At 42.2% G+C, this 17,191-nt stretch overlaps 1 protein-coding gene across 4 annotated transcripts in view; it reads right to left on the bottom strand.

Moving 5' to 3' along the window:
* VGLL4 (vestigial like family member 4) overlaps nucleotides 1-17,191 on the bottom strand; it is an 82,302-nt gene that overhangs the window by 31,738 nt on the left and 33,373 nt on the right. For 2 of the 4 annotated variants that reach the window (XM_027665987.1, XM_027665985.1), the window contains exon 1: nucleotides 14,133-14,448. The exons of the other annotated variants lie outside the window; for them this stretch is intronic. In XM_027665987.1, the coding sequence (XP_027521788.1) occupies nucleotides 14,133-14,214 (82 nt within the window). In that variant the 5' untranslated portion in view covers nucleotides 14,215-14,448. Of the gene's footprint in view, nucleotides 1-14,132; nucleotides 14,449-17,191 lie in introns of those variants that run through there. 4 annotated transcript variants of the gene reach the window in all.

Raw genomic sequence — 17,191 nt, 5'->3', positions numbered from 1 at the left:
GGCAGAGGTGCCACAAAGAAAGCAGGATGGAATAAATTTCAATGCTTTGGTCTGGCAGAGCTCCTTATTATTTCCTCTGTCAAACTCCAATTTTTCACACCTCAACAGTTGTGAATGTAGGGCTGTGTTCAGTTCCAGCCCAACAATGAACTCAGGCTTGGGTCTAACTGCAGAGCATGAGATTACTTCATAAATTTGCAGATCTCCCTTTAAGATAATGTCCCATTTAGGTAACTCCTAAAAAACTCTGAAAAAATGTTCTTTTATTCTGCTTAGAGTACCTGTACTCATGTAAACTATAGCTAAAATCAGATTCCAATTATCTGGCAGACAAGATTTAAATTTAATCAAAGCTAAACTACACCAATCTCCAGGTAAACAGCACTGGAGTAGCCTACAACACTAGTTAACATCAAGGTCAAAAAGATTCCTCTCTGTTCAAGGCAGAGGATGGGTGTTGGCTCAGGAAGCAGGGAGCACTCCCTCGAGCCTTTCTGTCAGCTCTCCCAGGAAACGCCAGTATCGACCATTTAAAGTCAGTTAAGAAGGACTAAAAATCAACACAGTTATTATTTTATGTTTGCCCAGTGCATTACAGAGGCTCCTGAAGAAGAATCAAGCTCTGCACTAAGCCCAGCTACTGAGTGGGGCCAAGTGCAGGAGGCAGCAGTTTGGGCATCCCAAACACAGGAGAGGAGAAAAGAGAAAGGAAAGCAAAGGGAGAAGTATAATTTACATTTTCTGCAGAAAACGGTACATTTCACATTATTCTGTTTGCTTACTAAACATGACATTAGTATTTACTGGGCAGCAAAAGATACAGGAGCCATTTAATTCCCTGGTAAAACACAGTGCATTGTTAAGCAGTCCTGGTGCATCCCTACATCACACTGTATACTGGTACTGAAACTCAGTCATTGCAGTTTATTCAGTGCTGGGCAATGTTTTGTCCCCAGTGTGGTTGAAATCTTTAAAGATTCTAGACTGTGTGTCCCATGAAGAAAGATGAGGCACTGCATTTCCACCCTGGAACGTGGCTGGAATGACTCTGGGACACACACACACACACCAGAAAGCAGGAAACAAACACCACAGTGAGGGTTACAGTAACCATAACATAGAAAATAATTCCAGAACACTGAACGAAAACTATCACCACGCAAAGTTTAAATAATAACCACAGCATCAGAATGCAGCTCCATTTAATTTATTTGTAGAACAATTATACATCATTCTCCCACACAAGTTGAAGATGTTGCTTTCCAGATCTAGGTATTCTACCTTTAGTCACACTGCTAAATGACTTACTGTGTTATAGAAAAGACGGCAAACCTAAACTGATCAAAGACCAGCCTGTCTTTCAGCTGAAACAATCAAAACTAGAAGACCTGCCATCTGTTTCAAAAGTAAATTAAAGTCACAGCAAGGTCACAACAGAAGAAATTGGATTGGGGGCTTGAGCAGTATTTCAATGTATTAAATGATACCTTACAACTATATTTTCATGAGATGGCAAAGACAAATAGGAAAATCGATTTATGAAAGCTCAAATTTGAATAATTCCTCCTGTCAGTGGATACTCAGGTCTGAAACACCCCCTTCTGCTCCGATGGCTGATATTTCATGGATATGATCCTGTAACACAAATTAAACTTTATTGCACTGGATAATCCGTGCTCCTCACAGATATGAGGACAGTCGGTATGTTCTACAGCAGCCATGCTTAAAACATTAATTCTGAGATGCTCACTTGCAATGGGGTCATGTTAAAATTAAATCCAATAAATCGTGCACTGTTTCTTTCATAAGGATTTGAAGAAAAAGGTACTATGTAAAGGTAAAAAAAATATTCCACTTATTTCAACTATTTTTATTTTTAGAAATACTACAAGCTTTTATTGTTGTTTACTATAAACATGCTCTGAACACCTTTTCTCACATTATTCTCCTTTGTCACATGTGGAAAAATTCAGAGCATTGAGAAAATGAGCTGTGAAATCTGATACTGCACTTTCAAGCAGTTTCGTTTATTCCCATATTATTTTCCCCCAAATTCCCTACCTGGAAGGTAAAATGTCCTCAAGAGAGCATAGAAATCCTTTAAAATACAAACACAAAAGCAAATGTATTCAAAATGTTAAAAAAAGATATGCACAGGTGGGTGGCTCCTTTCAGAATGGACCTGGAACGAAGCTGGGCCAGTGTTCAGAGGACTGTGCTGCTGCAAGTCCTGCAAAGCTTTGTGCCCAGTTCCCTGAGGGAATCCCCACGAGAAGCAAACGAGTGACCAAATTCTCTCCCTAAACTGAGCTGAAATGAGCAAATTACATTTGCCCTAATAAGCACAGGAAAAACTTCAATTTCCATTTTGGTTTTGCTACCTGATGGCAGCCCCTGTGAAACGGACCCGTGTGAAGGACACAGAGCTCCTTCAACCACAGTGCACACAATATCGAAGATATTTAATCCACAGAGCATCAGAACAATTCCAACCCATCTCCCACAAAGAATCCATTGTAGAGAACAAAATCCCTTTGTACTTCAAAGTGGGCTCCAAAATCCCTTCTAGAGAGGGAAAGCAAGGGAGCAGTGACGACTGTGCAGGGCGCTCAGGCACTCTGAATCCAGCAGCAAACCACAGGAGCCATTCAGATGAAAACAAGATCATCTTTTGACTGTGCTCTTTCCATGGAAAATGAGGAGGATGAGTCAGTTTGCCAGTTCCTCGTGTGCAGGGTTGGTCTGCAGCTGATGGCAGGAGGCTGAGATACAACTCAGCCACCGCCTGAGCCAGTGAAAGAGCAGGATTTCAGCTCGTCACCAGCACTACAAGGGTGGATAACACAGAGCCTTCAAGCCACTGGCTCTGCATTATTTTGAGACATAACAGTGTCCCTCAGCCACTGCTCACATGGAGTGTTTTAATAACCAAGAACTTGTGAAGGCTTCATCTTCTGGAAGAGCCCAGAGAACAGTGCAGCTCATGAGATTCAGAGGAAAGGATTTCAGATAATTTCTCCAGGGTGTTGGTATAAAGAAACATACATAAAAACTGTAAAATATTAGCATTGTTCCTGACGGGACTGTCTTCCAAAACGAACAGACAAACAGGCATACACCACCAATAAGGAAAATGATAAAATTAATTCTGTGCCTCTGACATAGCAGTTCTTAATCTTGGGTTCATGACATGCAACTACAATGAGTAATTTTATTGGGGAAAATAATGGCTATGACAAGATCTAAGAAAAAAATTAGGTGAACCACAGAGCACAAAAGCTTGAAAACCGTTGTTCCACTAAAGGACTCAAGTTGTGAAAAACCTGATACCAGAGAATATTATTAATTCCTCCCCAAAAGGACTGAAGGTAGTGGGTCTGAATTAACACTCCCACCCACTCCGAGGGTCAGTGCGGCTGTGGAGGGGCTGACTGCTGGTGGTTGTCAGAGGGATAAAAGGCAGCCAGTCCCACGGTGCCAGGGAATGGATGGGAGCATTGCCTAACTCAGAGCCCAGCTGGTTACTCCACAAGAAGGAGGCTGGGTTATGAGGCCATGTTGCAGGGTCACCTAATGTCAATGTTCTCTCCAAGGGAAGCGAAGGCAAGGAAGATAGAGGGAGGGACTGTGTTTCCTACCAAGAAATTACAGACTGCCTGGCCAGCCTTTCTCACAGTTTTCTGGGCACTGAGGGTAGGTTTTCCAGAACTCTTGGAAAAACAAGGAACGAGCAGAAATTCATATTTGTGAAGTTATCTTGAGAGTCATGGGATTGGAAGGGGTAAACACTACTAAAGTTACACTCTGCTTCTCAAAGACATTTAATCAGGGCTTTGTCTTCTTCCCCCTACACCTACTAGTCCTTAGCTGAATCTCCCTTTTGATTAACTTAACTCCAGGCCCCCAGTCTTTTTGTCTTAAAGCTGCAGAAACAACTAATTCCCGACAAAACACAAAATGGACAAGGAAGTGCAGATAAAATGAAAGTAACCAAACATGTCAGTTGTGTGTTTGTGATCCACTACTCACATCTAGAAATCAAACCTGTCACTGCATTACTATGATATCATTCCCCAGTTAACTATCTCTTAAATCCTTCCCCATCTCACTCGAATGACATACATCTTATGCATTTCTGTAGATCTCTACCTCCTATCACACATTAAGGATGTTCCACCCCATAATTAAGCAGCCACTTTATTAAATACCACTGTGAAGTTTTTAATGGAACCAAATGGCAATTTTGGGGGCAGCGAAACATGCATTAATAAAAAAGTTTGGAAGCACTGCTTCAGGTAATAAATGGGCTCTCAGCTTGCCTGTTGCTGATCACAGTTTGCTGATCCTGCAATGCTGATCCTGCATTGCAGGATCACAGTTTGACTGCTGTTTCATTGGAGTTTCTCATCCCAACTCATCTTCTGAAGGGAACACAAAATTACCTGCCGGCTCCCGTGGGCACATTCCTTTTACACAACTCAACAGACCTAATCTAAAAGAAGAGACCTATGAAGGTCCTGTGGCTCAGACAGGGGAACTTAAAATTCTTCCCAAAATAAAATCCCACTATTGTTTGTAAGGGTTCATTCCTTGCATCAGCTAAAAACACTCAACTACTTACACTGAAACAAGTGCCATCACCTCAGTTTAAATGAGGTCCACTACAGACGAACCACAGTCACAATATTTTATTCCAAAAGCTCTTGCTTTCCCTCCATGATGGTTGAGTACAAAGCAAGGATCTAGTTCATATGATATCAGTCCAAGTTTCAGAGTTTTTATCTGCTTAGCTGATCAATGACTATTTTTATTTGCACATCTCAAACAGGCAAAAGCACTTTTTGTTTACTGGCAGGTCACAGTAAGGTTTAGCAGCCATGGCAAAATATTACAACTGAGGTACTTTGAATGTTGGGGTCAGCTTTATCCTTGACTTACGTGAAGTCAGCCATTTACAGCTCTTTTTCCCCCTCTGTAAGTAAGTTCACTCTTTATTTCATGGGGGAATCTAAAAGTTGAATTAACTATGCTTCTGTGAGAACTAGGACTCTGCAGAGAGGGTTGAAAATATATACATATATTAAAATGTTTGTTATCACATTTGTTTCTAAATGGACCCCCTGAGAAACACTTGAAATCAAATAGGGTAGTGTTCAATTTACCCTGCTACAAAGAAAAAGTCAGAACATCCACAGATTAGTTATTAAGGCAAACATAAAGTACCTCAAAGCAGTTACAGTCTTATATAGCTGGTCTTTTAAGGATTTTTAAAGGAAGATAACTTTTTAAGTTGCTGTTTTTTCTGGCTGATGAGCTGAGGTAAATACATTGACTATGTAACATAAATGAGAGAAGCATTTTCTAAAATACAGAAACCAAGTCAAGACTCTGTAAACATCCTTGTTAATGCTGGAATTCCTGGTTTTGACACCTCTGGTAAATAGCTCAGTGTGACGCCTACGGCAAGACAAGAGCAAAGCATTCCCCTCTTTAACTGGTTTTAGATTGTTCAGCAGGAAAAGTGTGCACGTCAGCATTCTCCCAGCTGGCTCAAGGAGATTTAATTTACACCAACCACAGAGTGACTGCGACTGCTCTCTGAGATGCCACAGCATGAAAACTGAAGGGTGGGGGTTAAACAAGCAGCAATGCACACCAGATGTCTGAGGAGGACATCTGAAAGAGCCCGAGCACAAGGAAGCATATTAAAAAAAAATCCCCTTCAATGCCATAAATATTTATACTAAATCTGAGAAACTGGCCGAGTTCAAACTTGTCCTACATGAATCATACAGCATTTCCCTCGCCTCATCTTCATTTAGTGTGTTTGGGATAAAACCTCCACAAAGGAAGTGCCATAGTTATGTCAACTTCTTTTTCTATATGCTAAGAGCACTTTTTGTAGAGATCCTACTCTAGAAGATATTACCTCCCAAAGAATATAAACAGAACAACTAAATACTCCTACTTTACTCGGCCAGCTCTTGTGTGGCATTTACTGACCTTACTAGATAATTTAGATTCACAGAAATAGTTTCCTTTTGCCTGGACAACTTTAATTTTCTTCATAGGACCACTTAATTACAATTAGCAAAACATCACAAAGAAAACAATTCAGTAATCTGGAGCCAAGAGACCGTAATTTCCTGAAAGGGTCTGCTCTGAAAGTGTCCAAACCTGCTAATTTCACAAATACCTGAATTTACTTTCAGAAGTAAGACCTACCAAACATTAGCAATTAAATAACAAAATTGAAAATCCCAATACCAACTCTGAAGTGCAACCACAGTGTGTTGATGCCATTAGTAAAACAAGTACATACTCACTTATTCCTAAAAGACAACAGCTATTTCAAAAGATCCATTTAGCAGCTTTGGTTTTCACTCTTCTTATGCAAAAGATTGCTGGGCTGGCCATTTGGTAGATGGTAACTATTGCAAATCAGCTGTTCTGAGATTTTTAGTCAAACAAAACATAATAAATGTTCCAATATTGGATTATATTCCCATACCAAAGTGCCATTCCTATCCTGGGCAAAAAAATGGTAGGCTTATGTACTAAATCTCTCTCACATCTACCTACAAACCACGTTTAAAGGCAAAAAAACCCCTATTTCTGTATGCTGAGGAATAAATATTCAGTCTCACAAACAAGGGAAATACAATGCTGAGTGGTCTGCCCTGTCAAATGGGTTTCCAGGAAAAACTACTGCTTTTTAAACACAACTGGGTCCAAACTTTTCCTGGGAGAGCAAATATATTTCCTGGAACTTGCTAGTGACATTTGGAAGAATAGCAAGAAAGTTATACACTACAGTGCCTGATTCTCACAGCTGACAGGGAACACTCCAAACTGCTGAGGAGTGAAAAAGTACATGTCTTTAAATAATCAGAGACTCTTGTAACAACGTGTATTATGAAAAGAAGTAAATAAGCTGGCACCTACCTGCTGAAGACACCCTTCTTTTCCTCCCCGTGTGCCATAAAGGTTTTAATATTCCACTTTATCCAAAACAGTACCTACCTCCGCCCATGTACACCACACTGTGGATGAGCTTTTCCTCCAAAGACAAAATGAGGCACGAAGTGTCACACAACACTTAGGGAGGGAAAAGCTGGACTGCACCAAGTGCTGCTATGTTTAACAAGTTCTGGTTTTTAACACTAGCAGCAACAAAGTTTAAAGGCAAAGAAAAAGAGGAAAGCTACTTTAAAAAATTCTGATGCCAAACAGCGCCATGAAATTTAGGCAAGGAAACATTCCAAACTCTTGTTTAAAAAAAAAAAATCTGATACCAAACAGCGCTGTGAAACTTAGGTAAAGGAAACATTCTAACATCCATTTCTCAGTTTTGTCCCCACCACCCTGAGATTTTCAGGACTGACATTCCTATTAAAACTAGAGTTCTGAAGATCTTTGATGAAGACCCATCACCTCACTGAGGTTTCTAGATGACTGACTTCTTTGGCTAGAACCAATGCCATGGTTGTCCCAGGAACACCATTACCTCAACTTCACCAAGGTTACACAGGAAGAAGTTGTACAGAGATCTTTCCTAACAAGGAAAGGCCTTTTCTAAGGGAATGGCCTGAAGTGGTGTCAGGGGAGGTTTAGGATGGATCTCAGGAAAAGGTTCTTTCTCCAGAGGGTGGCTGGGCACTGACCAGGTTCCCCAGGGCAGTGGGCACAGCCCCAAGGCTGCCAGAGCTCCAGGAGTGTTTAGACAACGCTCTCAGGCACATGGTGGGATTGTTGGGGTGTCCTGTGCAAGGCCAGGGGTTGGACTAGATGATCCTGATGGGTCCATTCCAACTCAGGAAATTCTGTGATTCTCTGATCTAAAGTCCTCCAAGCTTGACTGCCCCTACAATCAGTGCCAAACTACTCTTGATATTAAGACTCTCCCAACTCCATCCATCTGTAACATGAGGTTGACAAGTGGACAGAGATAACCCTAATTAGGAGCTCAACTGCCTGTTCAGTGCACTGGATGATCCATCTCTCCATCCCGTCAAGGCTCTCAGGATACACACCAGTGCTCACCAAGCTCCACACACCTTTAAGTTCACTTGTAGAGACAGGGCATGAGAATGTCCTCTCTCCCTCTCTTAAGAAAAGCTGTCAGATGAAGCACCCAGGAAAATCTGCCTCCAGGAAACCCAAAGGGAGCAGGGTGGTGTGCATGTTACTGCAATCCCAGCCTCAGTGCTCACCCAGCAGCAGCCAGCAGCGCTGGATCCCAGAGTCAGTTGTCCCCCAAAGGCAGGGCTGTCACCCAGAGGGAAGGGAACAATGGCTCTGTGTGTCCGGCAACTGCTCCGTGCTCATTTGCAAAGCAATTTCCAGGGAGATGATACAGACTGCATGAGGAAGGGAAAACTGGCTGGCTTTAAAGAAGGAATTAAACCAAAATCACTTCTGATTCTTTAGCGCAGAGAAAGCATAATACCATTTTTGTAAACACGTCTCCAGAAACTTGTGTTCACCACTACCTTATACTATTATCAGGGAGAAATTATAGGCTCTGTCCTGCTGGATTACTGTTAGTGTAAACAGCTTTGCTAAATTGCTTGGCACACTGTCTGCATGCAGCATGTTCAAACTCTGTAGCCTATTCAGCCAAAATCAAATATAAAGGCCCATCTGTATTAATCCTCAAGAAGAAATTAATAGACAGCTATTTTCATGCAAAGCAGAAATTTATAAAAGGCAAACCCGATACATATGGATGAACTTTTCCATTCATAACTTTAGATGCCACACAGTGAAGACTGTTGTTTAAGGTTTATTTTTTCTCTAACAGTTCTCCATACAATACAGTGCATTGTTCAAACTCTGGAGCAATTTAAGCTTTTTCAATGTCTCCTAAAATCCCTGGATTTATATCCAAAGAGACCTGGCACTGTAACAAATCTGACTTGTGAGTAAAAAGTTACAGCCTTTAAGAAAAGTGCTCATTAACACAGCATTTAACTTACTGCTACAAACCTCACTACCTTTTATCTCAGAAAAAAATGTGTTGCCTATCTTATCTACTGAAAGCTGTAGGATAACACTCTACTATATTTACGTTTTTAATTTCCTTGTTTGAATTCTCAGTACAAATGCTGAACTAGCATCCAGGGTGAGGAGAACAACAGAACTCCAGGGGGAAAAAAAAAAAGAAAGCTTGAGTATGACCTAAATCTATCCTGCCTTTGATGAATGAGGAAAATAAACTGAATTTTGATGTCAGTACTGAAGAGGATATTCCCAACTTCACGTTAGGAGGAAATGAGTAAGAAAAGCCCAACTGTGAAGTTGAGGCTCTTTCTTTTTTCCTGAAGATAAAAGACATTGAAAAGGCAAAACTCACAAAACCCACAAAATGTTCTATAAATGGGGAACATTTTGCAGGTGCATCTTAATTTACATGGTTTTGAACAGAAATTTTGCACTGAATTACAAATAAGAACACTTAGTTCACCATGAAGGAGATTTTTATCCCGTTCTTAATAGAAGAATAGTACTAAAGTCATTTTATATATTTAGAAACTAAACCAAACAATACGAGAAACTGATGTTACAAACCCAGTGAAAAATGCAAGGTCAGCAAAAACAGCTGACTGAAACTATTCTTTAGAACTTAAGAAAACACATGACATTTCATTAAAAAGCAAATGAAGTTTGCAGAATGCATGTGGGACTCCCCATCTGATACCAAACATCTGAACTGGCCTTTTGGGGAAGACAAGACACATATTTAGAATGCCTTGCAGTGCCCTGAGAAGACACACAGCTATGCAAGCTCAGTGCTGTGGCCAAGTAATGCTTCATTGTTATAGGAAGGCAGTGAAAAAATTATGTAATATGCCACTAACTAATGTAAGCTGTCCTGAAACCAGAAAGGGGTGTTTTTCCAAAAATCTGGATCCAATTTTCTTCATTAAAAAAAAAATATCTAGTCTTCTGGACTGTCCAGAGAACTCTGTATAACTATTTCAAGTACTCCAAGTCTTGTAACATGCCTGAGGGATTTCTTAGCATCTTATTGCATTTCTTTATACCTTTCCCAGTACAGCATTTCCAGCCCTGAGAACGTACTAATAACCCAAAGCATTTGAAACTGGGAGAGAGAGGAAGACAGGAATCTGCCTTCCAACACACAACCATCTGTACACTCCCTCGGATAAACAACAGAATGAAACAAAGCTGCTTGGAGACTGCACCTCCTCATACATATTCTACTGGAAACGAGGAGCCAAGACTTGCTGGACAGAGTCAAAGAGTCGGATCACCTGAGATTTGTTTTCTTTAACTCTGAGCACTCCATTACCTCACACACAAGGCTCTCTGAGAAAGAATATTAAGCTGACTTTGAGTTTCCATTGCAAAACAAGATGCAGATGTTCTACCTCTGAATACACGCCCAGATCAAGTGCCTGTCATTCGATCCGAAGCCCTGGGAACGCCAGGCTGGTACAGAATGGTTCTGCTCCCTGGCCTTTGCACCTCAGCGAGGACAGCAGCCTCCCAAGAGTTTTCTGATGCCTATGAGCTCATTAGGAAGAAAACAATGACATGAAAGCACTACTCATTAAACTGGCCATTGTTATTAACTGGTAGCAAATGTTTAGTGGGAGAATATCAGATGTATTAATACTACAAATCAGCATCCAGATACCAAGTCAACAGTTCTCTATTTCTTCTTTTCTTTCCTATTGCACCAAATATATATTTAATAAAAGTACTTGAAATGGTTGATCGTTGCTAATATAACTGTCCTTTTCTCATTGGTGAAGACTAAACATTCTTATTTGATTGATTTAAAATCAAAACAAAGGAAAACAAAACTCAAATGTTCTGTTCTGTGCAACTTGTTAAAAAAACCCACCATGTTGTTAAAATTCAGATTTTCCTCCAAAAGCACTAATCAGAGTTAAGATTATCACGGGGCATCACAAGGTGCTCAAAGTCAGTAATAAGATTAAGGAAACACTCAAAAGAGCACAAATTATAAGTGTAAAATAATCCTGAGGAAAGGAAATGGCTTTATTCTGTGGTTCAAAGCTATGGACCCCCTTCTCACCTCATCTCGAGTTATAATCCTTTTCCTGGCTGTGGCTGCTTTAATTACACGAGTGTACAGAACTTCCCAAGTGTTGAAGCTAGAAAGTCACCTCTAGAGATCATCTAGTCCAAACCTCCTGCTCAAAACCAGGACAGGATGCTCAGGGCCATGTCCAGACAGGTTTTGAGTATCTCCAAAGACGGAAACTCCATAACCTTACTAGGCAACCTGTGCCAGTGCTACAGCAATCTTACAGTAAAAAAAAGAAAAAGGAATAAAGGGTAAAAGTATGTTTGAAAAAACAGTCAACTTCAATTCAGGTTTCATCTACAAAGCCATCAGGTAAATCTACAACACACCGTTACCTCTTAAATGTTAACAGAACTTCTGATCTCCCGTTTCTCCCCCAGCCTCAGCAAAACGACGCTTTTCTGTCCATGAAGCAGATCTCATTTATGTTAACATCATTTACATTCTTCCCCCAGACTAGCCAAAATCAGAAATTGTTTTATGAACTAAACAGCACTTGGACAATATTTCCATATTTGCTGGAGCGTGATCACGAATGGCACAACTTAGCAACCTCCCAGAGGTTCCTGGGAGTTTCTTGCACCTACCAGCCAAGGAAGACTATCCCAGTGCTGGTATTAACTCAGTAGCCTGGAGCTTACAGATAACAAATTGCTATCTGTGACTCTTGCTGGGTAAGAAAAAGCAGGACTCATCTTGGGTTGCAAATTATACTCTTTTATTCCATGTCAAACTAAAGGCCCACCAAATGCACATGATGGAAGAACTCTTCCTGTTTCTGTGTTCCAATACATTTCTTATCCACAAGGCGCAGCTACAAATCAATGGCACAGAGTTCCAGTGGTTTGTGTCAGAGATGAAAGATTAAAATCAGTAGTAAACCTCATAAAATGATACTGACACATTTCACCAATAAGCAAAAACAACTGTTTCAAGAGAGAATCTAAAGGAATAAGGAACCCATCTCACCTCCATCCTGCGGCATATAGGCCCTTCATTCTTTCCTCTGAAATTCCAAACCTATTTTCCCATCATACAATGCATTTGTATCTTATCCTTCTCCAAAAGTACTTTTCAGGAAGGCACCTATTTATAAGTGTGACATTCAGTAAATCCTAATTCATTGAGTTTGAAAGGATACTTTGTTGTCAATATAGTTACTACTGCGGCAGTGCCTTTGAAAAGACAAGATCCATCACTGCTGACACAACTCACTTATAAAAGAAATAGTATGACAGAGGCCTGGAAGATCTGTAGGCATCTCTAAAACACCCTTTGAGTTCAGTGCAGATGTTGCCAGTATTTATACTTTTTAAGCCACTGGGATATAAACACTTCACTATAAACACCACTGAAGTTTTGCTTTTCTTTTCTTCATTTTGTGTGTGTTTATTTTAGTGTTAAAAATGTTAACTTCAAGAATAAGAAAAAAAGCAACAGATGTTTAAACTAAACAAAAACTGGTCCAATAGAGTATATTTCTTAAGCTGTTCTTTTGCTTTTGAACTATTAAAGCTAAGATCCAGTTAAATAACAATTACTGGAGAAAAGGGTGGGGGGAAAAGGGGCTGGAAAGAATCTTCCATAAATACTAGGCATAATTACAATGAATTGAACTAATGAGCCAAAATTACAGGTCAACAAACTTAGTCAACAAAACACTCAGAAACTACATAAATAAAGTTCTGCATACAATGCTATGGTCTTCATCAGAAGTTATTGATTGTTTCCAAAGAAAATACTGGTTACTGTACAGAGTAATGAAGAAGTTAGTTTCCTGCAAGTTGTTTTTCTTTATTTATTTTCTTTAAAACTAGTTTTCTTGTGCTAATAAAGAAAGGATAAGAAAGAGGTTGGAAATTCAACTCCATTGAACCCCAGCTCTATATTTTTCAGCTCAATCTTCTGTAAAAGAGCTTTATTCAAACGAATATATACCTATTCATGCAGGAAAGAAAAAGAAGAAAGAAACCAAAATAAAAAGAAACAAAGATATTAACAGTTTAACAGGGAGCCACTCCACTTCCTGAAGGGAAGAAATGTGGCCATGCTGGCTTAGTGATAGAAAAGACTATTTTCTAAAGTGAGATTCAGCTCCCTGTGTTCTGGCCTGGCCTGGCCTGGAGTATGAACAGATATCTCCTGGGCCTATGTATACTCTATATTATTTCATTCCTGACAACTACAGCAAGATAATTTTCCAAACGAACATGGAGAATGTTTCTGCTGAATCAGAAAGAAAAAAAAAAAATTCGCAGTGCTTGTGTGGCTACAGCAAAAACAGTTCTACTGCCAAGTTGAATTAGCTCTGTGGTGCCTTTCTTTCCAGGCAAAGCCAAGCCATAACCGCTTCTTCGAGACGCACGTAGAGAAAAACTTCATTAGATTAAGAAACTGATTTTGCCCTGTTACCTCAGGCGCCTTCCCAACAGGGCTCTGAATGCTGACAGTGTGCAGAGCAAGCGCCAGCCTACCCTGGATGGAGGCGACACCAGGGGAACTCAGCGCCGGGTTCCAGGAGCACAACCCGCGTTGTGTAATTCCCGGCGGGGGCCGGAGCGCGGGGCGGTGCTGGAGGAGGAGAGGAGGGGACGGAGCGGCCGAACAATGGACACGGCCCCGAGGGGGACACGGCGGGGCCCGGCCTGGCCACCGAGCCGTGCCGGGCAACGCCGAGGGACCCACGCGGGAACTCGCCCGTCCTCGCACCGCTTCTCCCACAGCTCCGGGAGCGACGGACAAACCCCCACCCGCACCGCGGGCCTTCGGTCTGAGCAATCCTGCCTGTAGGAAAAAGTAAAGTTGCCGCTGGAAACTCGTCTTGTAAAAAAAGAACAGAAAAACCAAATGAAAAGAAAGAAACTCCTGCCCTCAAAGCTCTGACAACAGCCCACGGGGTGTCCCATACCGCCGATCTCCAGAGGGAACACTCCCGCTGACAAACAACAGCAAACAGCGCTCGGCGAAGGGATCCATTCCACCCCCCGTGGAAGGGAAGCGCTGCCTTCCCGTGGAAGAGATCCATTACCCTCCCGTGAAAAGGCACTATTACCTTCGTAGCACAGGATGCCGATATTGTTGTTCATCTTGTCCAAGTACTGGTAGTTCAACAGGTCCATCCTCATAAACAGCATTTATCGAGCTGGCGGAGAGGACCGGCTCGCTCGCTCTGGCCCGGGCTCAGGGAGGGGGAGGCGGCCGGGCAGACGGTGCCGAGGCTTTCCCGGCTCCCAAACTCCAGCAGCGCGAGGCCCAGCCTTGAGCGGGTCGGGACGGGGAGCGTGGGTTCCACCGCACACGCTCCTCTGCCAGCCCGCCGAGGGGTAACACGCAGCGGGGAGGGGGGGGGCTGTGCGAGGGCTTCCCAATGCTTTTTTCAAGTTTGTTTGCTTGTTTGTTTGTTTTAAAAAAAGTAGAAAAGCAAAGCAAACCCGTCGGGAAAAGGCGGCAGGGGAGAGAAGGGAGGGCAGTTCCCGGGGGGGGGGAACCCGCTGCAAGCGCCGGCGCTGACAGCGGCAGTGCCCGGCACTGCCCGCCGGGGCCCCGCTCCGATTCCGACCGCGATCCCGATCCCGGCCCGCCTCCCGCGCACGCGCGGCCGCTGGGATGTCGGGGATGCTTTGTGCACCAGATCAGCCCAAAAAGCGCCCAGTGTCGGAGCTGAGGCGGGGGGGCTGGAGGAGGAGGGAGGGCCGGCCCGGGGCCGCGTCAGAGCGGCGCTCACAGGAAACACCGCCCGCGAGGAGGAGGCGGCGGGTGGAAGGGGAGGAAGCCGCAGCCGCGGAGCTGAGGGGCCTCCTCCGGGCAGGGGCACAACCCAGCACACGGCAACTTTTGGGCCGGATGCTGATCTTCTGTTTAAAACTAATCCTGACTCTTCAGCTCCTGCTTCATTCCCTAGCACCGTCTCACACACCCCAGTGCCTTACCGTGAAAAATAATGCGGTTCTACAGCAACAGGACAGAACATCAGCCCTGGAATCACGGAATGCTATCACAGGAATGATAAATGGAATCACAGAAATGAGAAAGACAATTAAAATTAAAGGCGCGTGGTACAGTGGCCGTTTCCCCATGTATATAGTTCATATATATAGCTTTAAAAGGTTTCTGTCTATGCATATAAACAGGCACTGCACACATTGGTGCGATTCTGTCAGGGCACAGCCACATTGGATTTTTTAAGGGCTGTTAGCGGCTAAACATTCTGGGCTCTGGATCTTTAACGGCTGCCAAAGCTCCAGTTAGATGACAGAAATGATGGAGATTGGTGCTGCAGCCCTCTCATCTCAGGATGTGGTCTCTCCCTCTGCACTCCCAACCTTGATCATAAAGACTCTGGCTGCTTATACAGATGTGTGTGACTCATCCTGAGAGGGCAGAACATTTGCATGGGGGTAAGCATGTGCTATCCCTATGGGCATCAGTCTGCATTTCCTGCAGCCCATCAGCACCTGACCTCTGGGCTGATAGGAAAGACAAACACTGGGGAAGTTTGGTCCAAGACAAACAAAAAAAGCTAATGGAGTCCTAATCTTCCCTCTGCCCTCTTAGGCTTGGAGGCTCATCCCTGCCTCTCTGGGATGGAGAATCTTCATCATACACATGAGAGCAGACAGTGAGAACCAGTAAAACATTTTCATTTCCACCCTGAAAACTTCTTCCCTCTGTTAGAGAAGGGGAAGATACGACATGACAGAGGCAACTCGTGGAGTCCCATTTGGTGATGGCATTTTGAAAATTACTGCTTGAATGCTCTGGGTATTTCAGTAAACAAGGTAGCTAGTTTACTTAAATTTACTACTGGTATCTACTGAATCTTCTAAGGAAGACTGCCTAGAACCTAAATAAGGTTTCTCCTCATTTGAGATACACAAGGCAGTCCTGTGTGTTACCTACCTAGGTGCTTCAGCTGAAAGAGAATGGCCACTAACAGTGCTGAATTCAACAGAGCAAGAAACAAAGCCCCCGAATGGCTGGGGAGCTGAAGGTTAAGAAGCCCTTTATTGATTATTTATATACAAGAAGGGCACTCTCCTAATTGGAAATGCTATTAATCTACACTACTTTAACATGGTGTAAAAACTTATGGGTACTTAATGCTGAGGTAACAGCACTTTTCTTGGATGGTACCTAATAAAAAGGTTGCAGTTGTTTTTTCACCTCACAGGATTTGTTACTGCAAAAGTTGCAACCAGGCAGACCAAAGTACCCCATAGTATTTTCTAGAAAGAGAAATATTTTTTAATAATGAAAAGCTCATTACGATATTTAAGTAGGGGCCTGGAAGTTTTGCATAGCAGACCACATTGTGCATACTCAAAGATATTCTACACCATTGCATCAAATTAAACCAGCCACCTAATAAAGGCAATGAGAGATCTTAGCCCTTTAAGATATAAACTGCAATAAAAATCCCCACCTACAACGCTAACAAAAGAGAGGCGCATTTCTTCACCATGAAATGCAAGTTTCTTACATAAGTATACAAAATATTTTGGGGACAATATTTTGATATGTACAGTTTTTACCATAGAGAGCACCCCTGAATTTAAACTAATGCTACACTTTTATTGGATACTTAGGAAGGATAAGAAAAGTATTTAATTTTTCCAATTTAAAATGCTTAAATCTTTCTGAGAGGTGCAGGTGACAAGGAAGAAAAGAAAACACTGTTTTTCTACGCTCCTTTAGAGCACAGGCCTACAAGACAGGGTGTGCACACTGTGTTAGCTACACACGGGCATAACAGTTCCAAGGCCAATATGAATTCTCCTCTATATTCAAGGATATATATTTCTTCAAGCTGTTTGGAAAATCATGGTTAGGTGTTGTCTACAAACCACTGAATACTCAGTAGTGCTGTCCAGACACCAATAAATAAGTTAATTCTTCTTTATGAGACCAGTTGTCACTGGTGTACAGGTTTTTAGGCAGTAATGATCACTGTTATGTGAAATGGCTTTCAGCAGCACAGCACACTCTGATTGGACTTGTCAAATGTTGTGTAATGAACAACTCAGATGTTTCACAATAAATAATAATAAACTGGTACCAAACACTGGAAGCTTTATGAATTTCTAAATTAAAATATCTACGCTGAAAATAGTG

This window comes from Corapipo altera, unplaced genomic scaffold (genome assembly GCF_003945725.1).
Source record: "Corapipo altera isolate COAL_440 unplaced genomic scaffold, ASM394572v1 101, whole genome shotgun sequence".
Taxonomy (NCBI): Eukaryota; Metazoa; Chordata; class Aves; order Passeriformes; family Pipridae; genus Corapipo; species Corapipo altera.
The sequence above is the reverse complement of the archived record's forward strand: the minus strand, read 5'-3'. Positions and strand labels throughout refer to the sequence as shown.